Source organism: Clupea harengus, chromosome 22, assembly GCF_900700415.2.
Source record: "Clupea harengus chromosome 22, Ch_v2.0.2, whole genome shotgun sequence".
Classification (NCBI taxonomy): domain Eukaryota; kingdom Metazoa; phylum Chordata; class Actinopteri; order Clupeiformes; family Clupeidae; genus Clupea; species Clupea harengus.
In genome coordinates this window covers 11,192,128-11,217,235 of record NC_045173.1, presented here as the reverse complement: position 1 = coordinate 11,217,235, position 25,108 = coordinate 11,192,128, and the positions used below count along the sequence as shown (strand labels likewise).

Genomic DNA, 25,108 nt, shown 5'->3' with positions numbered 1-25,108 from the left:
GATGAGGCAGATGCTGTTTTTTTTATGGAGCGCCGCTTTTGAAACATGATAGTGACGGATGGGCCCTGGTAGCATAACTCACCGGGTCACACTGTCAAATACACACACACACACTCACACACACTCACCCTCACACACACACACACACATTCACTCACTCACACACATACTTGCCGCCAACAAGTTTTATGGGGCTTCTTTTTTTTTACGATTAGCATTTCATGGCAGAAGTGAAATTACAACCGACGGCTGTTTATCTTCTGATGGTTCAAGAGTGATAGCTATCAAGGAAGAAGGGGGGCAAAAAAGAGAGAAGGAGGATGAAGAAGGAGGAGTAGGGTTTATGAGGTCTAGGAAACTGCACAGCTTATCTCCTTGCAGGGGTGGGGATCTGGCTGCTAAGCCCGCAGCTCGTGTTTCCCGGCCGCTCGACTGCTGTGCGGGGCCCCTCTACGGCAGGCAGCGAGCGGAAACAGCTCCGGTGTGCCGCTGCCACCGCTGTTTCAGGAGCGTCCATCTGACCTGTCACACAGAACTGGAGGTGCCCTTCACCTTCACCGACAAAGTCAACGGACAAGTCAATGACTTTCAGAAGACATTTTTATTATTTCCTCGAAAAAAGGAAGCGAGCGAGAGAAGATTACGTTTTGTGTATGAGTGTGTGTGACTGTGTGTGTGTGTATGGTGAGTGGAGGTGAGGAAGGTGGGGTGAATGTTCATTTTGTCGACCTTTGTTCCCGAGCGACCGGTGAAAGTACACAGTTTTAGCGCAACAAGAGGAGCGGGTCAATGGAGAGTGTCCATCAATGTCCATCAATGTCACTCCCACAATGGCCCTGGATAAAGGAGCCTTGTGTGCGTGGTGAATGGCTGGTGTGCGCTGCGCTGATGGGCTTCCTTTGAGACTCGGCTGAAGAGCACCGACTGACTCGGCTGATGGACTTCCCACCTCGTCTCAGATAGAGCGGAGTAGAGAATAGAGACGCGTCCCCTAAGGGAAGCGATGGTGGACGAGCGCTCGTTAAAGGCAGAGACAAGCCCCCCGTTTGCAGCCCGGGCCATTCATACGTTACATTCATGTACGTGTCAGGGGCGTTCGGCAGAACATTCTGGAAAGAAGGGGAAATTGGCCACCGTTATCTGTTCCCCCAGTGGAGCCGGCCACTCATTAAACTTCATTGGTCTTTCTTTAAAAAAGAAAAAAAAAACACAGGCAGGAGACCTTTGCCCCCCCCCTCTCGTTTCCGTAATGAAAGGACAGCCTGGAGAAGGCTGATGATCTCTGAAGCATGTGACACTGGGCTTAGAAATGGGAGTGCATCAGCAGCCTCTTCATTGGGGCTTGGGGTTTTGATGGTGCAGGGTGGCACGCCAGGGTAGCGGAGGCTGCTGGGAAGAGGCCGCGCAGCACAGGAAGCGAACAGTGACCAGAGATGGGATCTGGGGCCACAGGGGAGGACGTAATTATGGGGGAATGATAGTGGCTCTCTCATATGGAAGACATCTGGGCTCAGTGTCACTTCAGCAAAGGCCAGCATGTTTACGTTTACTCCCTCCTCCACAACGACTCACACATGTGTCCTACTTTATGACACATGTGCTCAGATTAGGATCTTACCTCAAACACTCACACACACACACACACACACACACACACACACACACACAGACAGACAAACACGTGTGCAATCAAGATGTCATGAAACTGTAAAATGGAACTAGAGAAACAAGATCAAAAGAGATAACTTTCCCTCACTGTGCAGTTAAACTAATTTGAGAGCCTGGACTGGAGTGTTTCTTTAGGGGAGCTGGATGTGGTTAAGATGACTGGAGCAAAATGACGTTGAAGTTTGAAGAATGAGATGCATATGGAGCCATTTGCCAAAACATTCCTCCTACTCACTTTCCCCAAGCGAGATCTGATGGGAGTTGCACTCTCGCCCAAATGAAGAAATCAGACGTGAGTTCAGTGCACAAGTCAATTTCTGAAGGCCTACGCTCAACATTATGATAAGTGGAATTACTCTGGCGCCTTACCGGGGAGGCTCACAAAATGTCAGCCTACTCGTCAATAATGTGTCAAGATGCTAAATTGACATTTCAAGAAAGCGTGTGTGCAGTAGCCATCACGGAGCCTTCATTCTACCTTGACAGAAATTGCCAGAGAGGTTATTCGTCAACAATGCGGCTGTTTGTCATATCTCACCTTGAGAAATAATTTATTTCTTTATTTTTCTAAAGCGGGAGCGTTTGGATTAGCAGGGGCAAAGATGGAAGATGCGTGGGCCAGATTAGTGGAGCGATTCGTGAACTGACATCTCAAACTCCATCTCAAAGACAAGAACATACACAAAAAATGCTCCTAGGAAGGATGATGCATGTTTCCCGACACTAGGGGAAGGATGATGCATGTCTCCGAACACTAGGGGAAGCTCCCGCAGATGCAGCAGCAGCAGTAGCGGCAGCAGCACATCAGCTTCCTCTCGTCTGTCCACATATGTCAACACGCCAATGTCAAAACAACATGATGTCATCTATACTGCGGGGTGCTTTTTTTGGGGAGAACCAGTGAGAGATGGTCCACCGGGGCTCCGTCTCCTCTAATGATAATGACGGAGCTTTGGGTCTTATTGACTTTTCAGGGGGCTTTCCTGGGAGGAGTGCTCGGCTAATTACTAAATGACATTTGAGCACCGCGGGTGGGAGGTTTCAAAGGGACCGCTCTTTGAAACATCTTTTGAGGAGGCCGGGGACGGCAGGAAGTGGTTGACTGCTGAGAAAGTACACACACTTCACCAGTTACAAACAAAAGGACAGCTTCAAACTTAACCGTGGCCCTAAATTAACTCTCTGTGTGTTTACCCATAAAAAGTGTGTGGTGTGGTGTGGTGTGTGGTATGGGCAAGAGAGCGATGACTGGCGCTGGAAGGATTGTGGGAAACCATAAACAAGGACCAGATTGGCTGGTAGACCTTTCATATGACCCCCCCCCCCTTTTCCCAACAGCCCCCTGCTAGGGTCTGCCCTGGGTCATACATGAAACACTTCCACCCTGTCACCAAAATCTCAGCATGCAACACTGTGCCTTTGTTGTCACTTCAGGACACTGAATGTAGGCTTAGATGGTGCAGGTGGTGATGAGAGGATAGTGGAGAGACAGACAGACAGAGAGAGAGAGAGAGAGAGAGAGAGAGAGAGAGAAAAAAGAGAGAGAGAAAAGAGAGGTATGGGAAATGGACAAAAAAAGGAGGAAGAGGAGGAGGAGGACAGGAGGAGGGCAGGGCGGTGGAAAGTGGAGTGGAAGACGGCTGCTCCTCTCGACACAAGCGGGAACATGTTCCGCGGCCCGTGAGGCGTGAAGCTCATTTCCCCGCTCCGCTCCTCCTGAAAGGGAGGGCTGACCCGAGCGCCTGTCGCCGAGTGACGCCTCCTCTTTGTGCCGGCGAGTGGGCAGGATTCGGTGTCCTGTGATCGCCGACCCGCGCGGGATTGGAAATGCCTCTTTTGTGGCGCGGAGGGGCACAGCGAAGGGAGCGCGACGTGGGCCCGACAGGTGTGAGGGGGTACAGAGAGAGAGGAGGAGGAGAGGAGGGGAGGGGAGGGGTGAGGAGAGGCAAGGAGAGACTGAAGAGAGTTCCATTTAAAGAAGAAAAAACTGGTGTGTCAAGGTCCTTTCCCTGCTGTCATTTTGTAATCTCGCTGCTTCCCCATCCACCCCACACCCCCATCCCAACATTTCCTGGGAAGGGCTTTGGGGCTTTGTCCTCCTGCAGCCAATTTCAGATGGTTCCCAAAATCAAAGACAGCCATTAGCAGAGTGTAATGAGCAGCAGACACAGAGAGAGAGAGAGAGAGAGAGAGAGAGAGAGAGAGAGAGAGAGGGGAACTTGTCAAAGTTAACCCCGTTCTGTGTCACTGCTGAGAAAGCCAAGGAGATCACACTACTTCAAAGCAAAATTGGGTCATTTCTTTCCCATTTAAAAAATTACTGTGGACATATTGGTTTCACCAGACTCAAAAACAATGTCACTGCTGCCCCGATACAGCACAAACAAGCTAAAACGCTTTCATTTCAAGGTTCTTTGATGGCTGACGTCCTTAACAGATCAAAATTAGGTTGAAGGTGCATTGGAGTTAAACTTGTTTACATTGAGGTGCCCTTGGTTAGCATTTAGCTTGGTTAGCATTTAGCTTGTGTGACTCGGCAGGTAAGAGTTGGGAAAAAAATGACCACAGCTGAATTCATCACAGCCCACTCCTCTGAGACCTGTGCTGTTCAAAGACATGACCAGTGTGCTATTTATACAAGATAAATATCAGCAGGTTATGACATTTATCAGCTGGCCTGTCTATGATTTTCCAGGGGACAAAGTGCTTTTTAAATATTGACAAACTCAAGGGCGAATCATTACCGTAGATCAATGCCATCTCTAGCAAGCATGGCAGAGCCATGGAGGGGGAAAAGACAGAGAGAGTGAGAGAGAGAGAGAGAGAGAGAGAGAGAGAGAAAAAGAAATCACCCATGATGAAAATCAGGAAGGGGAGCGAGAGGGTAAAAGAACACACGAAAGGAAAAAAAAATCCAATTACGGCATTTGAGAGAGCCTTCTACTTCTACACCTTCGTAGAAATGAGGGGCGCACAAAAAGCCCATTTACAGTATTGAAGAGATTTTTGGGGGTGGGGGGGTGGGGTTGGTGGCAGTGCAGGGTGGCTGGGCAGCATTCATCCTGACTGCACAGCAAGGCTCATAATTCTGTTTAATTCAGAGTAATTGCACTGGGATCCAAAGGAGAATTAATGCTTCATATTCCCCTTCTTTTTTCCTGATGATTCCCAGGATAGTTTTACTTGGAGGTTTGAAGCTTAGTGCAGAGGTACCCCTGAGCTCAGGGGAAATGAGCGACACTGTTCCCAGTGAAGAGAAACAGCCTGACCACTGTTAGTAAATGTGTAATAATACATTTATAACAACAACAACAATACAAATGTGATCTTTGCATTGAGGTGACCAAATCCAAAAGCAGAGGGGGGCAAACACAGTGTCTTTCTTTGTCTTCAGAGCCCTCTGCTATGATAACTGAGCAAACACACACACCATGGGCACTCTTAAGTAATCTAATTCAGCACAGCTTTGTCAATGAAGGAGAGCACATCCGAAAAGGACACAGAACGTAAACACTGAGGCATTTGCCTAATTTTATGGGAGCACCAATTACATTTTATTTCAAATCATCAGAATGCTCTTTTTTTTCAATTCGTTCTGATGTTGTGTGAATGGGCATTCCCAGGGATAAACAGAAAGGAATGGCTTCGGCTGGCGAACGGATCACTCAGCAGCTAATGGGCTGGCTAATCTTGAAGCACGCTTTGTGTTGAGCAAGTCAGTTGCCATGTTCAACACTGCCAGGGAGGGAGCGAGAGAGTAATCACAGTTTAGGCCGATGACGGACTGTTTTCTGCCGTGATGCATTTTTAATGGCCACCGGATTGGGGTCTGTTCTTCTGTGGCGAGTCAGAAAAATGCTAAGACAAGCACATACAAACACACACTCACTCACTTATTATACACACTCACCTACGTTTAGTACTACTATACTACTAACTCTCCCCGGGGAAGTAAACTGAGGTCATGTAAACAACGAAACCTGATGACACATAATTAAGGCACTTGACTGCTCGTAATCATTAGATACAACAATGATGAGAAGGAGAGGGGTCGGCGAGAACAAGCGTGAGAGAGAGAAATAAGTAAGAGGCACTGGTGCATCTGAACAAAAATAAACTAAATAAAGATTTTCCAGCTGCAGACCTGAGACTTCCAGCTTCAGCCTCTGACATATGTCTAAATTATGCATGCGTCATTGAGTAACGCCGCAACCTCGGGAAGTGGTGTCATGATTGCCAGGGGATACAGGAGACCTGATGCATTAAGGCGTGACCGCTGTGTCTCAGTGACGCTTTCCATGACCGACAGCCACAGCAGAGCACTGTATATCCCTGAGAAAATCTCTGGCCCGTCGCAGGCCACGTCGACCTCAATGGCCCCTTCCTAATCGATGTTTTCCTGCTGTATGCTTTTATCATGCGGTGTGTCACAATCACCTTATTACCTCCTATGCCCTTTTATCAAAGGGCACTGAAGCGAACACCCCTGCCTTTCCCTAACACATAGCCTGTCACACCGTTTATATGCTAGCATGTGTACTCTTTTTTTGCCACTTACATACACGTAAGCTACACATTCTCAACAGGCCAGGAAAGTTGAAAGGAGAACAATCTAGACAGATTGGACAGGAGAGAAACAGAGTGGAAGAGAGAGAGAGAGAGAGAGAGAGAGAGAGAGGAGAGAGAGATAGACAGAGCATGGATGAGAGGGATATGAAAGGGAAAAAAAGACATATGGTCAGGGAAGACAGACAGCCCAGGCTTAAGCAAGCGCGTCGGCGAGGCGAGGCGTGGGGAGCGGAGCGAGCGCAGAGGTTGCTCTCGTGTGTTTGGGCTTGGCTCGGCTCCGCTAAATGTTATTGGAATTCCTGTGCTGTAAAATTGCTACTTTCATGCCCAGTGCATCTGACAATAGCAATAGTCAGTCAGCGCCGGAGCTGCCGTCAGGCCTGCCCCCAGTCCAGGGCCCGTTCAGCCAGCCAGCCAGCCAGCCAGCCAAGCAGGCCCACGGCTGCCCCTTCCCACCCCCCATCCCAAATCCACTCTTCAGGCTCCAGGACTTCAAAGGGGATAACTGTCAATGAGATCCATGTCAAAGAGGCCAACTAAGACAAATAAAGTGAGGCTAATGGCCTTGAATGGACGGGAGCCCTAGCTTGACCTGGCCTACTCATTTTCTCTGACCATCCCTCTATATCTCTCTGGCTTGTTTGAGGAAAGCAGTTTTTGCTTTTAAGCAATTTAGCCTTAAGATTGGAAAAAACGTATGATCAATAATAAGTATAGCGAGAGTGGTCGTCTAGTCTGATTTGTTTTTTTTTTTACGTCTAGAGCTGTAGGGATGTAGGGATGAGCATGTCTGAGGGAAGATGCCAGAGCTTCAGGGGCTGCTGGTGGCTCCTGTCAGAGGGGAGCCTGATATCGTGACTGCCAGCGGGCTCCAGACTGGCTCCAGCATCACGGAACAAGCCCTCGCCAGGGCCATTAGAGCGGGCTGAAGGCAGGGCATCAGCCTGTGTTTACCCTGGGTCTCATGTGACAGGCACAGGAGAGGAGACACACCTGCCATGCGCTGGGACTAACTGGGGTACAGGCTTTTTGTTGTTTCTTTGTGGGTGTTGGTGGGACAGTTAATTAACTTTTGATATTCACACACCTATGAAATAGTTCCCCTTTGTTGACCATATTGCATATCAGTGTTAATTGCAAAGTTTAAATGAATTGTTGCTTTGGAACATATACATATATATACAGTATATATATGTATATATTCCAAACCAGACTTTTTTGGTTTTGTCTTGCTGAAAGGCCGGACATTCCATTCAGATGCTTTACAATACTGTGTGTATGCACACACACGCACACACAAACACACACACACACACACACACACACACACACACACACACACACACACACACACACACACACACAGACACATGTCGGTTAATGAGCTCTGAGCTCTCTGACTCCACTCAGCACTAACTCTTGGCCTGTTGGCGTTAAGTGCTTTCTGATTGGGGATCGATGGAGACGTGCATGTAAGGAAATGGCTTAATTAATGCAGAGCACTTGAAATGTCTTTGTGTGGGTTGCCTTTTTGATGTGGGGTGGTGAGTGCGTATGTGCTGGTTATTAAAGGTTGGGTGGTTGGTGGGGAGGGGAGGGGGGGTGCTTTAATGGCTAAGGTTTGGCCTGCACTTTCCGCGGCAACTCAAGACATCAGAGAGGGGAACTGACAGAGGAGGAGGAAGAGAGAGAGAGAGAGAGAGAGAGAGAGAGATAGAGAGTGAGAGATAGAGAGAGAGCTCTTTGATATAAAAAATGTGGTTGTGATGATGGGCAAATAATTATCAGATTATGAAGTTGAATCCTGGCTGGTTTTCTTTCTTATGGTGAGGATGTTAAGCTTGTGACCAAAAAGCAGATGTTCTTGTTTTTGTTTAAAAGATGCATTTTTGTGAAAGTGTGAGTAACTGGTTGAGTAAAGGAGCATTAAACCTTTTGTCATTAAACTTGAGTCTCCTCGCCCCCTCTCTGTGACCACATCGCTGCTTATGACACAGTTCATGTGGAGAGCTGATGCAAGGCTGCTGCTGAAGGCCTTAGCTGGAGAGCGGCTGTGACCAGTCCGTCTCTCAGAACAAGCCGCTGGTCACGCCGCTGCAGCACTCCAGCTTTCAAAGCCTTTGCCGACTGGTTAGTGAAAGTTAAGCTTTTAGCAGCAAAACGGATACGTGAATAAGTGGATATCTTTGACAGTGAGGCTGGTTGTGTTCTGTGGGCTGACCAATGTGTGTGTGTGTTTATAATGCAGTAAAGATCACAGGGGATGTAGAGATGGTAAATTGATCAAAGACCTTCATCACAGTTCATGCACTAGGGGACAAGGAAGAGTGGGGAAGAAATGGATGGAGCCTTTGAAACCTTTGAAATACATTCAATTGTATTAGGCTGGTTCTTGTCTGAATTAGTTCAGCTTTGTCAGCCCAAACATGTGTGTGTGTTTGTGTATATGTGTGTGTGAGGGAGATATGTCTATATACAACATTGTGACTGTGCTCCATGCTTGTTAATTAGATTTGTCCTTAAGCTTTAATTTATGTTTGGGTAGACATCTTGCACAAAAGGGAGACAAACATGACAAGACAGCCTGTGTGTGTGTGTGTGTGTATGCCAGCGAGAGACAGGAACGACGGACAGAACAGACAGAGGGGAAATCCATTTGCGTATACTGTGTTGCTCACCTAATGAATGAATGCATACAGTGTGTCCGAGCCATCTGCCCAACAAAAACCCTGTGCGAACCTCCCTTTCATAGCCAGCGCGGCCAAACAAAGGGCTCCCTTTGGGCTAACCACTAACACCATGCTGCATCAAAGCAAATGAAAACAAGCTTTGAAATAATCTCATGACCGTAGTATCACTTAACACAACACATTACACAATTACAATTTGTTTTGAAGGAATGGGTTTGGCATAGAAGGCTGAGCAGTAACTGAACATGATGGATGAACTGTGACATGTGGCTGTGCATGTTTTCACACAGAGCAGGGCCTGTGCTGTGAGCAGCGAACAGATGCAAGCCGCCTCTAACTGATCAAACTTGGATAACAAACATGAGAGAAAGAGGGAAGGATGGAGGAAGGGAGGGGAAGGGAAAGAGAGAGAGAGAGAGAGAGAGAGAGAAAGAGAGAGAGAGAGAGAGAGAGAGAGAGAGAGAGAGAGAGAGAGAGAGAGGGAAGAGAGAGGAACCTTACCATTACATGCGGAACCTTGTGCCGGCTGTGCTACTGGTAAGTACAGGGTGGCTGTGAATTCCTCCTCAGAGTCCGAGTCATGCACAGTCTCCGTGGTGACATTACTTAGCAGCGGACTCTGGTTGTCATGGAGATTGGGTGATGGTGGTTGAGAATGTGAATGCTCAGTGACTGATGGACTTGATAGAGAGGATGGCATGGGAGAACCTAAAGGAAAAAAATGACCATAAACAAAAAAGAAACCACTGAACCAAAGAAAAGAGAATGATAGCAAAACAATATCAAAGCAATTCAAAATATATATCATGGGAATGAAGAAAAAAAAAGAAAAAGCAAATCCAAACAGGCATTTTTACAGTTCTCATTGTTACATCTTTAGTTCGACAAAACGTCATGCTTTTGGCCCTTGCATGTGTGAGGTGACGGCCCCTGATTAAGCGTTGCAGCTCATCTAAGCCTAAATCCAGCCCAGCGCCCCGGTGTTCCTGGTTTAAGTCCCACTTATGACTGGGGAGTCCGCTGTCTGTTTGAGAAGGCAGGCAATAATGCGAAGCCCCAGTGAGCAGGTCTGACTCACACACTGATCAGAGCTGAGAAGCCCTCAGAACTCCATTTCCCATCATGCCCCCTGCTGTCTCAGTATTGATTGGTTCAGGTCAACCCACAGCGTGCCGAGCTAGCAGTCAACAAAACACACCCACGGACCTATCTCTCGCATAAACACACACACATACCCTCTCTCTTTCTCACACATACACACACACACACACAGACAGATAGACACACACACACACATACTTGTAGACAAGGGATTCATAACTTGAGGAAGACAGACCAAACATTGGAGGTAATAACAGCCATGGCAAAGCACACATAAGCTGACCTGACATGAGCCCACACTCCTCAGTGTACAGCCAAATGAAAAGGATTAGGTGATCATCAGCCTGGTAAAATAAATCTCAGGCACAGTTTGCCATGTTGCTGCTTCACGGAGAAGCGTCTGAGCACCGGCTGGCCTTCACCGGCTGGCTGCTGAGGATAGCCAGTGCCTCTGAATTTCTACCACTTTCCGGAACAACGGGGAAGGATGAAATTGCAATCAGGGATACTTCCCTCTTTTCGGCGGGGGGAAATGGCTCCAGAAAGCAGCGCACTGAGATGTATCACAGGTGCACTCAAGCAGATGGTGTGATAACAATGCTGTTTCAAGGTATCCTGAATTTTTACGCTCTCTCCCTGTCTGGCGCTCTCTGCCACCCATCGCTCAGGTTGACGGAACTCTCCCCGTTTATCTGAATGAAACCACACTCTTTGATTTGCTGGAACATTCTCTCTTCCTCTCCTCCTCTCTAGCTATCTATCCCTTCCTCTCCTGTTCTGTTAATAATACAGCATGTGACATCTTGGTGCCCATCTACAGCCTCTCCATCGACACAGCCATAAATTCAGCATTCTTCATGGAGACTGACATGGCCATTAAGAGCATAATGCACTTCAGTGCCAGGGATGCATGGAGCTAAGGAGACTGTGACTATCACAGCCAGCCACCCATGCACTGACCATCCATGAGTTGATTTGGTCACACCTACAGTAGCAGGCTACACACATGCTCTCTCTCACTCTGTCTCTCTCACACACACACACATGCTCTCTCTCTCTCTCACACACACACACACATAATCACATGCACGCAAATACACACATACACAGACACACACAGATGAACACATTCTAAGCATCCCCACTCCCCTCCCCACATAGCCCATAATTGCTCCTTCCTGTTTACATGCTGCTGCATTGTGAGAGAGCAAACTAGGAGCAGAGGGGAGAAGAGGGAAGTGCGAGAGAACGGAGACAAAAAAGAGAAAGGGAATGAATTCCTTTTAATTAATGCACTTTATTTATATATTTCTGACAGCGAGAGGTGTGCTGCCACAGCAGAGGAGAGGAACACAATTAGGGGAGAGTCTACAGGGAATGGAGCTGCAGCTCCACTGCCCCACACAACCAGCAAATTAGGCTTCTATTAACCCTCCACTGGGCCTCTGGGAACACTGTGTGTGTGTTTGGGTGTGTGTGGGTGGGTGGGTGTGTGAGGGGCTGTGTATGTATGTGTTTGCGTTTTTGTGTGTCTGTGCAAGCGTCTGTGTTTCTGTGTGCATGTGTGTGTGTGCATATGTGTGTGTGTGTGTGTGTATGTGTGCAAGCGTCTGTGGTTCTGTGTGTGTGTGTGTGTGTGTGTGTGTGTGTGTGTGTGTGTGTGTGTGTGTGAAAGCTCATTTGACTAGTGCCTCCAGCCGCCCTGTAAGCTTCAGAGTCATGGCATAGCCTGAGGTGAAAATGGCTTCGACAAATGAAAGAGAGCCGGTCGTGTAGAGCTGAGTGTCCTGCCACTTCAGGAGCCAGATGCTGTCTTCTCTTCAGAGAGGAGTCTGAGCATGTGGAGGAAGTCCCTCCATCCCTGCCTCGCTTCCTCACTCTATCCCTCCCTCGCTTCCTCACTCTATCCCTCACTCCATTCCTCCCTCCGCTCCAGAGTTAGGACTTTATCAATGTGCCACGTCGCCCGTGGTCATAGTCTCTGGACGCTATCTAGCAAATGCTACTCTCTTAATTAAGCCAGTGAGATAGACATACCCCACACCCCTGCAGACATGTCTATGTGTGTGTGCGTTCCTCCCTATAAACGCAGACATGCATGCACACATACCCTTAATACATATACGAAGAAAAAAGCACACACTTTGCACACTAATACCTCTGACTACTTGTTCATTTGAGGCAACCTGTACCCCACCCCAAGCTGGAACTACTCTGATATTGCACAGATGCATTGTGGGTAAGTCTTATCTCCTGTAGATTTGTCAGAGCCAATCACCAGGCAGGGGACCACCAGAGAGCAGCAACAGGAGTCAGAGGCAATTAATGAACATGTTTATGTGTGTGTGTGTGTGTGTGTGTGTGTGTGTGTGTGAGAGAGAGAGAGAGAGACAGTGGGTGCAGAGAGACAGTGGGTGCAGAGAGACCATGCTGGGAGGAGAATATAAATCCTCCAACTCAGAGAGGTTGATCTAAATGCATTCACCATCGGTGCTTTGACAACCCTAAAAAAAAACAGCAATTTCCTTTTCCCTGTCTCACTCTCTTGAGCTCAATCTCTCCTCCTTTTTGTCTCTCTCCTGTATTTTTAGGTGGTTCTGCCTGCAGTCTGTTCTGTCCATGCTCATCTCTACTCTCCATCCCTGCCTGCTGGCTAAGTGGCGCTCACTTGCACATCAGGCTTGGTGAGAAGGAAAAGAACCTGAAAAAGACTGAGAAGCCTCATCCCCCCCCCCCCCCACTCATCTTACCGGCTACCAGAGGAAACCGGTGACCAGGCCGGCTCAACCTTTGCCCTGAGACTGTCAATTAGGCACACCTAACAACATTCAAACATCTCTCTGAGGCAGCGCACTCTAATGACACGGGCGTGGCTGAGATGACACATGGAAAATGGAGTTTTCTTTTGCCCAAAGCCAGGCATGAAGAGAAACAGGGAGGGGAGAGAAGAGGGGGAAGCCAGAGATGAAAGAAAAGAGTTCGGAGGAGAGCCAGATGCAGAGGGGGAATGGCAGCCAACTCACACAATAGGGTGAGTGCAGACATACACACACACACACACACACACACACACATACACACACACACAGTCAGTCACAGTCACAGGCACCACCGCCATAATCCTCATTATTATCACCTTCCTCAACATGATCGTGGCTCTTACACCAATGTAAATGTGGTTTCATACCTACATATGTCAACACACCGCACACATGTCTGGCCCATTCAGTTCCTCTGCTCCTGCCTAACTGGACTAGCCATTGTAGCTGCTGTTATTTCTGACGTGTATGTGAAAAAACAGAGATGTAGACAGGTTTACTACCCCTACCAACCCTACACACACACACACACACACACACACACACACACACACACACACACACACACACACACACACACACACACACACACACACACACACACACACACACACACACAAACACTGCCTTTACGTTCTTTGTTGCAGGAGTTAATCATGGGAGACGTCTGAGGCGCCCGTGGTGTGTTTCCAGCGGTAGACGGCTCTGTGTTTGTCAGCCATTGATTTTCCTTTTGTCTGACTCCTCACGCGGCGCCTCTCTCCCCCTCTCGCCCCCCATCAGCCCCCTGTCTTTTGCTCCAGCCCAATCAGCCTCTTCCCCCACCTCCTCTGCTATCAAGGCTGCACCTTGCGGAGACAAACGGAGCTGAGCCAGGAGTAGGGCCGAGATTCAGCCATGTTCAGGAAGACCGTGATGTTTTTTTTTTTTTCTCAGCAGTTTCTATTACTGGTGTGCTGGTGAATGTGCCGAAGCTTGGCTTTGAAATCTCTGAATGCTGAAGAGCTGGGGTGTGAGCTCAAACTCTACTGTTTATGAACAGTGCAGGTGGGAGACAGAGAGAACCATTTTCCATCATTCCCCATTTATGGTCTATCTCTTACTTTTACTCCATCCCTCTCCCTCTCTCTCTCTCTCTCTCAAATCACTTTCCCTAACGCATCTCTCTCCTCTCCCTCTGGCAACATCTGTCACTTTCTCTCTCTCTCTCTCTCTCTCTCTCTCTAGTTTGTTCCCTTCTTCAATCCTCAGCGGTCCCCAGGCATAAACAAGCCTGAAGGACACGCTCCATATCTCCCCTCAAACGAGAACAACGTGCAAATAAATCAAAGACACTCTATCTCTCCACAGATCGTCAGGCCTTCACAGAACACAAGGCACATTTAGCCCTGTTTGTCTCTGACACTCTGTAAAAGGCAGACGGACAGAGGGAGGGACAGCAAGAGCCAAAGAGAGAGAGAGAGAGAGAGAGAGAGCAGTGTGTGAGAGGGGAAGAGATATATATAGAGAAGAGAGAGGAGGAGGGACCCGATAAGGGTCCTAATGATAATGTCGTCTCTTGGTCTTTGCTGGGCCGAACAGGCCCGTGTGAGATAAGGCCTGAGAGGCAGGCATCCACACACAGAGAACATCTTGAGTCCAAACGGCTCTGTGAGAGGCGCCGGAGCAGAGGGGCTGCTTTGCGCCGGATCAGACAGTACGCACCCGGCCCCCCTTTCATCTGCCGCCTTCAGAAGAGACAGATAGAAAGGGACAGAGCAAGAAGGAGAGAAGAAGGGAGGGAGGAAGAGAGAGATGCTGATAGGACGGGACGCAGGGTCAAGCATTCGAGAAAACTCGTCTTTTTCCTCCCCTCTCTTCTCTCATTCCTTTTGACTGCCAGGCAAAGATAACAAGTGTCATCTCATTGCCGTAGCAACAGGCACATTTGCCCACACAAGGGGACATTGTGCCCAAGTACATTAAAAAAGACACACTTACACACACAAACATGCATGCAGCAAAACACAGACACACACACACACACATTCATAGCTCTCTAATTAGTGGAGGTGTCAGTGATAAATTAAATGGATTTGAAGGCTGTGCTGAGCAACATCTTTGGCCTTAAACACTCCACCGAGCATAAAAGAAACAGGGGCTCCTATAACTACTATAAGAACCCCTAAGGCACCATAACTCTCATACATAAAGACGAACACACACAAACACGCACGCATACACACACAAACACACACACACACAGAGTGAGAGTCACGAGAGTTTTATTATACTACTGAAGCATGGAACAAAAGGGGAAAGATATGACACAGAGCCTGAACAACAATGAGGAGGAGAGAGAGCGACAGCACAAGAGATGAAAAATAAATTACATGCGAGGAGGAGAGATATGGCGAGGAAAAGCAAGAAAAGGCAAAGGAACGAAAGTGAGATAAGAAGCGTAAGCTGGGGGGTGGTGGGGGACCGAGAGTTCACCATGGGAAATGAAGCCCCTTTAGCAGACTAAGGCCCTCCTATACTGAGCCAGTCCCTGTAGAGGTGGGCCACTTATACTGTAAGAGCCGCATGATTTGCCAAGATCTGGATGGGGGAGAGGAGCAGCATTCGTCATGGCTGCCTCTCTGTAGGGGTGACAGCCACAGTGCAGTCCATTCATTAGTGGCTCTCCAAGTGAAGAACTGTGGCTATAGGTGCAGAAATGATGCATGATAAGGTACTGCTCATGTGTGTGTGTGTGTGTTGTGTGTGGTGGTGGGGAGTGTAGAGATTAGTGGGAGTCTGGTAGGTGTTCAAGTGTGAGAATCTTCATTAATATCACTTTGGGCCTGCAGGAAACACTGATCACCACAACCCTGCAACAGCAGCCAGTGAACCTATCGCTGCCGCAACTATATCACTCAAACAGAGAGGCAGAGGGAGGGGGGTATGGGGGGGGGGGTGGCGTAAGATGATTTATTTTCCTTGAGCCCCTATCAGGGGCCAATCTCTCTGTGTTATTCCAGATCTCTTTCACTTGCCATGGAAATACAACCTTTTAAGGTCACACACACACACACACACACACACACACACACACACACACACACACACACACACACACACACACACACACACACACACACACACACACACACACACACACACACACACACACGGGAATGTGGGTTGAATACCACAGAGAGCCCCATGGTATGTTTATTTCTTCTGCAGGGGAACAATGTCTCCAGTATCCCCCTATCCTGACCATCTCCATCTCTTCCTTTATCTCCCTTCCTCTCCCTCTCCCTTTCCCTCCTCTCCCCTCTCAGTCTCCTTCTATATCTACTTCTATCTCTTGCCTAGGGTTGCCTGCCTCTCCTTGAGTTAGCTTCCCTTCAGCAAGATGTGAAATGAACCAGTTATAGGACCGCAGAGAAGAGATAGTGGGAGAGAGAGAGAGAGAGATAGAGAGAGAGAGAGAGAGAAAGAAAGAGAGGGAGAAATAAGAGCTACTGAGGGAGAGAGAGACTATCTGACAGAAGCCTGTTTTTATCAGTGGATATTTCAAAACTGGAAAGGCAATTATAAGAGCAATGTGAGCAGTTATATTACAGTTCTAGTGTGTTTGTGTGTTGGAGAAGGAGGGGGCAACAGCAAAAGGAGAGAGAGACAGGTGACACATGTGTGTGTGTTTGTGTGTGTGTGTGAGAGACAGAGAGATGGAAAGAAAGCAAGAGTGAGACTTAAAGAGATTCATAGTGTAGGCAGGCTCGGACCTGTGTGGCCATGCCGGTGGGTGTATAAACTCAACACAAAAACACACACACACACACACACACACACACACACACACACACACACACACACACACACACACACACACACACACACACACACAAACACACACACACACACAAACACACACACACACCATAAATACAATTCTGATTCTGACACACAAATGGCTCTGCATAAGTGTCCAAGTGTGTGTTATTGTCCGTGTGTGTGTGTGTCTGGATCTGTGTGTGTGTGTGTGTGTGTGTGAGCGTACATGCTTCATGTGTTTGAGGGAGTGAATGTGTGTGTCAGTGAGTGGGTGGTGAGAAGGGGCACTATGAGGAGGTTTGAAAACTACTGCGCCTTGGGGGAGAATCAGTGAAAAACAGGCAGGAAAAATGTAGAGTGCACCAACACAAACACGCTTCCACACCGCGCCACACTAGGTGAAAACAGATTAATGGCTGAACTAATGAGATAAATGAGAGATGAGGCAATGATTACATAAATAATAACCCTCAATAATTCATGATCCTTCTTTACTGGCAAGGCTTAATATCATCTGGGAGATACTGTGCAATCAATACCCCGCACCTCCCCATTAAAGCAGAATACATCCGCTTAACAGTCAGGACTACACTACCCACGATCCCTATTTCCATCTTCTGATGTCAATGCCCTTTTGCAGTGCTACATTACTTTCCTCTCCTCTCTCTCTCTCTCTCTCTCTCTCTCTCTCACACACACACACACACACACACACACAAACTGGCAAACACACACACCCTCACTGTCAGCACGGCACAGGGCGTCATCTCCTTTAGTCCTCACAACACAAGTTGACATTTTTATCTATTATCTAACACACACTAATACACACAGTGCAATAATTATAATAATAGACACTCACGCATGCACACACACACTCACACACACACACACACACACACACACACACACACACACACACACACACACACACACACACACACACACACACACACACACAAACACACACACATTGAGGAAAAATATCCTCCACTACCGGAATAACATGACTTCACTATGGTGATGATGATATCCTGGAGAACCTTGGCGATCTATAATTGGGCCATTATGATCCTATGCAGTGCCTCTCCAGCTCACAGGGAAGCCATTTACATTGAGTTATGGAGAGATATGGAAGCCATAACAACAAGCCAAGGTGAGTAACATAGCGGAACACACACGTGTGTGCATGTGTGTGCATAAGATGCAGATAAACAAAAAGGTAGAGAGAGTGAGTGCGTGATGAAGGTACATAGAAAGCAATCAAGCAAGTTACGTGCAGACTAGGCTCGCTCTGTCTGGTTAATGATGTTATGACATTTTCCAGTGCTTGGGGGTGGGGAAGCTGCTGTGTGGAGTTGGAGATGATGGAAAAATGGTTTTTAAAGTGAGAGAGGGAGGGGCTTAAGCACTTCCTTTTTTTTTTGTAAACCTCGTCGTTGGAGGTTTCAATGTTTCATGTGTTTTAGTGGTGTAATTGTGTGAGAAAGTTAGGCAATGGTTTAATAAAGGAGTGTTAAATGTCTCTCTCTCTCTCTCTCACACACACACACACACACACACACACACACACACAGATATGCAGGCAGACACATAGACACATACACACGCACACGAAGACACACACACACACACACACTCACACTCAACCTCCATGCACCCAAACACTTTTAGGGCAGTCAACCGTTTGACATGACTAACTGACAGCACCTACTCTTACAGGGGGGAAGGAAAACAACAGTAGCTGCCTTGAACATTGTGTTCGTGCCCAGTGCGTCTGGACAAAAAGAGACGTCTGTAATCCATTATGGATGCTGATAGGCGGACGGGTGGAAATAGATGGTACGAGCAGAATTGGGTCAGGCACAGCAGCTGGACTTGTAGTGGAAGCAAGTCCGACTTTACCGTTAGCCCACCAAACTCTATCTCTCTTTCTTTCTCTCTCTCTCTCTCTCTCTCTCGCACACACACATACGCACACACACGTACAAAAACACACACACACAGAGACACATTAAAGGCACGGAATCAGTCTGCCACCAATTTGCACCATACCCAGCCAATTATAGAATATGTGCAGTGCAGTGAAAGAATGAAATAATTCAGTCCAAAAGAATGCAAATTCACGCACGTGCATGTGCACAGAGAGACAGACACACACAGACGCACAGACGCACACACACACACACACACACACACACACACACACACACACACACACACAAACACACACACACACACCATTCACACACATCTGCACAAACTAGCATGTATTGAAAATGCCCGTCACCTTAATTGGGCCCTCTTTGTTTACAGAGGCCAGAGAGTGTTTATTAACACACGTGCTGTGGACAGCACTGGACATCCCCCAGAGTGGCTAAAGTCTTCCAGGAGGAGGCAAAGGGAGGGACATTTTCTCACACATGCAAATACTCTCTCACTCTCAGACACACACACACACACACACACCAGGACTATATATATTTTAGAGGCACACACACACACACTCACAGACTACTGTTGTGTGTGTCTAGAGTGGAGGTTGTATAGGGAAAACAACATTCTTTGTCAAAGGATTACCATGGGTAAAAAAGACATGAGCACAACATGTCCACACATAAACTGTTTCAATCGTTTCTGATTAAGAGAAAAAAAACAGAGACATACATTACATTAAGAGGATGAGCCCATAGTAATCAAGGGGCTTGGACACAAGACCACAGCCAGATTCATCTGACACGTGCCTATTTGAGCGAGCAGAAGGATGAGAATGAGAGGACCGGAATAAGAGGAGAAAGGCAAGGAACATAGTGAGTTGAGTGGTGGAGAAAGGAACTGAAGAATGTAAGAAACACTGAGAAAGAGAAAGACAGAGAGAAAGAGAGAGAGAGAGGGAGATAGATAATAGGTGAAATAGAGGGAGGGGAAAAAAGAGTAGTTCTTTCCCAAACTGAGTGGGCAGATGTGTGCTTACAGGGGGTCAGGCCTCTCCCTAGGCACCCACCCCCATGCTGGCTAACCCCAAATCCTCACTCCTCACTGGGCTACACGATCGCCATGGCCCTCTGCGGGGTAGGCCAGTATCACACACACACAGCTGCTGAGGGAGAGCTCCACAGTGTCCTCAATCTGCCAACAGGCACGGACAGGCGCACATACACACCCACACACACACACACACACACACCCATAGACAGACTGACCAAGATAGTTCAGCTGATAGCACTAAACAATAGATAGGTGCCGCGTACAAGAATACAACATGCAACACTGATAAAAAGAGAAAGGAAATGTGTGTCGATACAAGCTGACAAAATCTCTTAATATAGAAGAAAACTCTTTGTATCTCTTATGTGCATTCACGAGTGATGGACATTTCTGGAAATACATGACTACACGGCATTGTCAAACTAAGCCAAGGACAGAGTCAAAGGGAGAAAAAGAAAGACAGAAAGCAGAGAACCGAAGAAAAAAAGGAGATCAAACAGCTCAACTGCTTAAGCCTTTATGAATAGAGTTGAAGAGGTGAGGAGGAAACAACGTGATTTTAACAAGTGGTTGATCTGAAGAAGAACAAGAAGAAAAGGCCAAAGCAGAGAATAAGCCACAGAGCAGACCAATTTTAACCTGAGAGGCTGAGAGAAAGAGAGAGGGAGAGAAAGGGAGGGAGGGAGAGGGAGAGGGAGAAAAAATAAATAAGAGAAGAAAGAGTGAGTGAAGTCTGGCTCAGTTCAGCTCTGGTGGACTTTAACGACGCCATTTCGTGTTCTGCGAGGCAGCACCTTCTTTTCACGAGCGTGTTTCTGGAGCGCAAACAAAGCCCAACGAGTCGTTAATTCAGCTTTGTGGCTCACGCTATTTCTGCCTCTCCGAGCCAAGGGTCGTTTTAGCTGGCCAGAGCAAAGACATGCCGCTAAAAAACCCCGACAGAGGGGTAAGTCAAACAAACAAGCTCTTAACAAGGCAAAAGGGGATCGCTCTCTTACTCCACATTAAAATAAACGGGAAAAACAGAGCAGGAGAGGAAAGAAAAAAAAACACAAAACACAACAAAAGGACTTTTTGATCACTTCCAGCTCAAAAATCACACAACTGCTGACATATTGATCGAAATCGCTTTGACTTCATGCTTTTTCTCCCTTTCCACCACTAAAAGGAAGGCAGTGAAATCAATGCAGACAGACACAGAAACAGTGAGAAAAGAGAAAAGACAGACGATCCATTTTACAGCTCTTTTTTTTTCGCAAGTGTTTTCTGACATGCTTAGCGGGTGAACATGCTTAGCCTGTGGTCGTATATTAAGGCCGGGGTATTTTTATGGGCCATTATGAGGATTGCGAGTCATCCGCTAAGCATCCATAAGGGAAACTTTTCCATACTGCAGGAATCTCTCTGACTGGGCCCAAGAGGCAGCAAAAAAAAAAAAAAAGGGCCGGCTCATCCCAGTCCCTGAGACACGCTGATGAGGAGCGCAGAGGAGTATGGACAGATAGTGTTTCACAGTGGGACAGGCTAACTGTGTGTGTGTGTGTGTCTGTGTGTGTGTGTGTGTGTGTGTGTGTGTGTGTGTGTGTGTGTGTGGTAAGGGGCCGGAGTGGGGTGGAAATGTAGCGGAGCGTCACAACGTAAATTAGCCATCGTTCCTGATAGCGGTTCATTCTTCTTTTGTCTTAAACAGAGCGTGCTGCAGGCAATTACTGCGGCAGAGATATGCGATCTTCCAGCATCGCAGCTGCAAAACGATGTAAGGCCAGCTCCCAAGAAGAAACTTCCATTCACATACACACACATATACACAGGATGACACGTGCATACACACACACACACACACACACACACACACACACACACACACACATATACATCCACTAATGCTTTTAACTCCCCTCCCCACTTTTCAAACCAAGTGAAACTGGCCCATACCCACCTGCCAGCATTCCATTCTGAATGGTTGTCATGGGAGAGTGGAGCTGGGGACCAATCAAAAGTAGGAACATGGTTGCCCTGGGGATGGTGGGAGGAGGAAGTGAAGCGGAGAGAGAAAATGACGCCGGCGCCGCGAGTTGGGAATTCATCAATCACGGATCACGTCTCAGTTTAGAACAAACAAGTCCCTGGACGCCAACAGGTGAGGAAGAAAATAAATCTCATCTCTCCTGTGTCTCAGTCTCGCCTCGCCAACCAGCCCCCTCCCCCGATGATGCCGTGCGCTCGGGCGTGTTACGTTTTTTGGGAACGGCGGAGGGGTGGGGAGGGCTGGGGGTTCAGGCGGTGTGAGGAACGGCACCACTGGGGCTTCACGCTCGACTGGAAGACAGCCTCTAGAAGCTCTCTCTGTGGCCACTTACCAGGCAACACCTCAGGGATGAGCCTGTTCCATGCCATATTATGATAAACAGTCAAGTTATATTTAGCCCCACACAACACACCCTTCCCACAACATGCAAACAGCCCCAGATGTGGCTCTTTTTGGGGGGATTTTGTGCCTGACAGCCCAGGTATAGGCCTGGTGCACACTTTGACTTGTGGGGTACTGAAGAGTGGCATATGCCCATGTTTTTGGTTGGCAGCGACCAACTGGCATCGCTCAGTCTGCCGGTGCCAGCCGCAGAGCCGAGCGCGGCAGCGTCCTTGCGGACCTGACGCCACTCTCTCACAATGGATGGCACAGCTGGCGACCGCTCACTGGATTGCTGACAGCAAAAGACGCTGGAGGGAGGGAGATGCTGGGTGGCACCATTCAGAGCTGCATGGGCATGTTTAGCATTCATGAGTTTCTGTCCCATTGTGAGAGAGGTTTCATTTTTTCACGTCTCTATAGTTGGGGGACTTGTTTGTGTTGATGTGATTATTTATGGAATTATTTGTTTATTTCATCTGGCCCGGCATCGATGGTGGCTGCGACGTGGGAGGATTTGTGGGTGTGCGGTGTTCGGGGGGCATTGGTGCAGCAGCTGCTCTGTGGCACCAGCTAACTGCCTGTCCCCGTTCCCGAGGCGTCTGTTGTGGCCTCGCAGTGCTGCAGACTGACGCTGAGCCGGAGGATTTGAGTGGCAGGGGAGCGGAGATGCCAGTGACCGCGGAGAGCCGATAAAACAAAAAGCGACCCGCTCACAATTCCTCAACTGCCATGACAACAACAGGGCACAAATAAATAAATAACACAATCAACAAAACGACGGGAAAATCAGAATTGAATGAAGGAGAACTAGAGCCAGGAGGAGAGCAAAAGCCCACCCCTCCTCTCTCTTTTGCTCTCTCTCTCTCTCGGTCATTTGCATTCTGAGCACTTTGTATTTATTGAGCCTGCCGATTACGCCAGAGAGAAAGAAGGAAAGGGACTTGCTTGTGTTTGTCGCTGTTTGGCAGGTTGACAGGAGGAGGACTGGGTATATTTTTTCTTCCAGCTTGAGTACCGGGGCGCAGCACGTCTTTCTGTGCCAGATACGATGCAACCCCAAATCCCTGTTGCTGTGGAGGGCTTTAGCCACAAATGTCCATGTGCCCTCTCTCCCCCTCTCATTCTCTCCCTCTGGGTGATATGCATCAGAATATCAGCCACATGCTGTCAGTATGCTGAAGCGGCCAGGCTTTAGATCTGCAGAGATGCTCATCCCTCAGCTTACGCCAATGTGTGTGTGTGTGTGAGCGTGTGTGTGACTTGTGTGTTTGTGCTTGTAGTGTGGGTATGGACGTTGTGTGTGGGAGGCTGTGTCGGACGGACCTGCTTCTCATCCGTACACACCTAATTTAATGGCAAACAGGAAGCCTTTAAGACAGTGAGGCTTGTCCCTACGCCTGTTGTCCGAGACGAGGAGGTGATCCATCTACAGCGCTAACATTTCCACGGCCTTCCGCCGGGAACAAAGGGACCCTTTGAGTGTGCCGGAGTGACTGACGGGCTCCTCGAGTGAGGCCGCGGCCAGGGTGGGGCTCCACCAAGCCCTGCAGCTGACAGACAGACAGAGGGCCCTCCGTAAACAGAGAGGGGCAGCTGAAGGCGCTCCGCCTAACGTTTTGTGAAGAGGTCCAATAACAAAAACAGTGTAAGCATATCGGAGCGGGGACGGCGCACAGAGGTTTGATCTCGGCGGCTCAGCAGTAAATCAGACACCAGATCCGGCGTGATCATCTCTGTGGTTTCCTGTATATTTATATTTATATGCTGCCATAACTCTTCTAGCCAGCATTCAATAGTCATGACACAAGCCCCCCATCAGATAAGGCTCTGCAGTTTCCTTCTGCAGTTATTCTTGAGCGGATCGCCTTTCTGCTCACCTCTGTGGTTCTCTCTCACTCTCTGTCTGTCTCCCCCCTCTCTCTCTCTCTGTTTCGCTCCCCCCTCACTTCTCTCCTTCTGTCTTTTTCACCTGGTACCTCAGCTTTGGTTACAGCCTTTGAAAAAGAAATCCTTTTTTTTTACCACCTCCCCTTCTCTCTCTGAAGAACGGAGTTGTGGTGGTCGATATTGTGCTTTCTCTCATGGATCTTCCACTCATATCCTGCTGGTCCCACTGGCTTCTGCCCTCTTTTCTCCAGCCATGCTAAATGCCTTGTGAGAGCAGAACTACGTTATTTTCTTTCTGTGCGCCGCGTGCCTGTGTGCTTCCAAGGAAGTGGTTCAGTGGCTGTGGAGAAAAAAAAAATAAAGCCAGGCCCTCGGTACGCATTCACAGAGCACCACTCACAACTCCCAGACAAAGGCAAACCCCACACTTGTTTTGTGCGGTCGTGGAGAGGTTTTAACCGTGCTGGGGACGTGTGTGCGGTCCGCCCTCACACCTGGAGAGGGCAGCTCTGCGGGCCTGAAAGAGCCTAGTAAAAGGGTGTGTGTGGGGGAGTGGGGGGTAGCATTCAACAACAGCCCCTCTGTTCCCCAACTCTCTGTAAGGGCATAGGATAGGAGGGGTTGGGGGGGGTCTCACTGCTGTCTTGGTTAACCATGTCAGAGCTCTCTTTCTCTGTGTGTGTGTGTGTGTGTGTCTGTATGTGTACTTGTGTGTAGCAAACTTCACCTCAGGGTGGGCTCGCAAGCATGAGTGTTTGTGTGTGTGTGTGTGTGATTCTTTACAGGGCAGGGAGGGATGGGTGGTGGGCGGGCGGGCGGGCCGAGTTAACAGGGTGGTCAAACGCACCATTAGCCACCCCCACCCCCCCCCTTTCCCACCCCACCTCCACACTGCCGACCCCGTTAATGCTTCTAGCTGCTGCTTTCAATTACCTGAATATCACTGTGACAGCCAGACAGAGACGGCTATGCCGGCGGTGGCTTGCATGTCTCTCAGTCAGAGGGCAGAGAGGGCAGGCCACCGCCCAGGCCAGCGGGGGGCTGACCCCGTATGCACTAGCAGCCCAGGGGTTGAGTTATGCTGGACTCTTAAGGGCTAATCGCACTGGACATTGATGACGAGCGGAGCCAGAGGTAGAGATTTAAGACAACGCACTAATGTACACATA

General features: G+C 48.4%; 1 protein-coding gene across 10 annotated transcripts in view; it reads right to left on the bottom strand.

The window, feature by feature from the left end:
- tenm3 (teneurin transmembrane protein 3) overlaps positions 1-25,108 on the bottom strand; it is a 478,631-nt gene that overhangs the window by 104,875 nt on the left and 348,648 nt on the right. For 7 of the 10 annotated variants that reach the window (XM_031560115.2, XM_042703120.1, XM_042703121.1 and 4 more), the window contains one exon: positions 9,429-9,635. The exons of the other annotated variants lie outside the window; for them this stretch is intronic. In XM_031560115.2, coding sequence (XP_031415975.1) covers positions 9,429-9,635 — 207 coding nt within the window. The remainder of the gene's footprint in view (positions 1-9,428; positions 9,636-25,108) is intronic. 10 annotated transcript variants of the gene reach the window in all.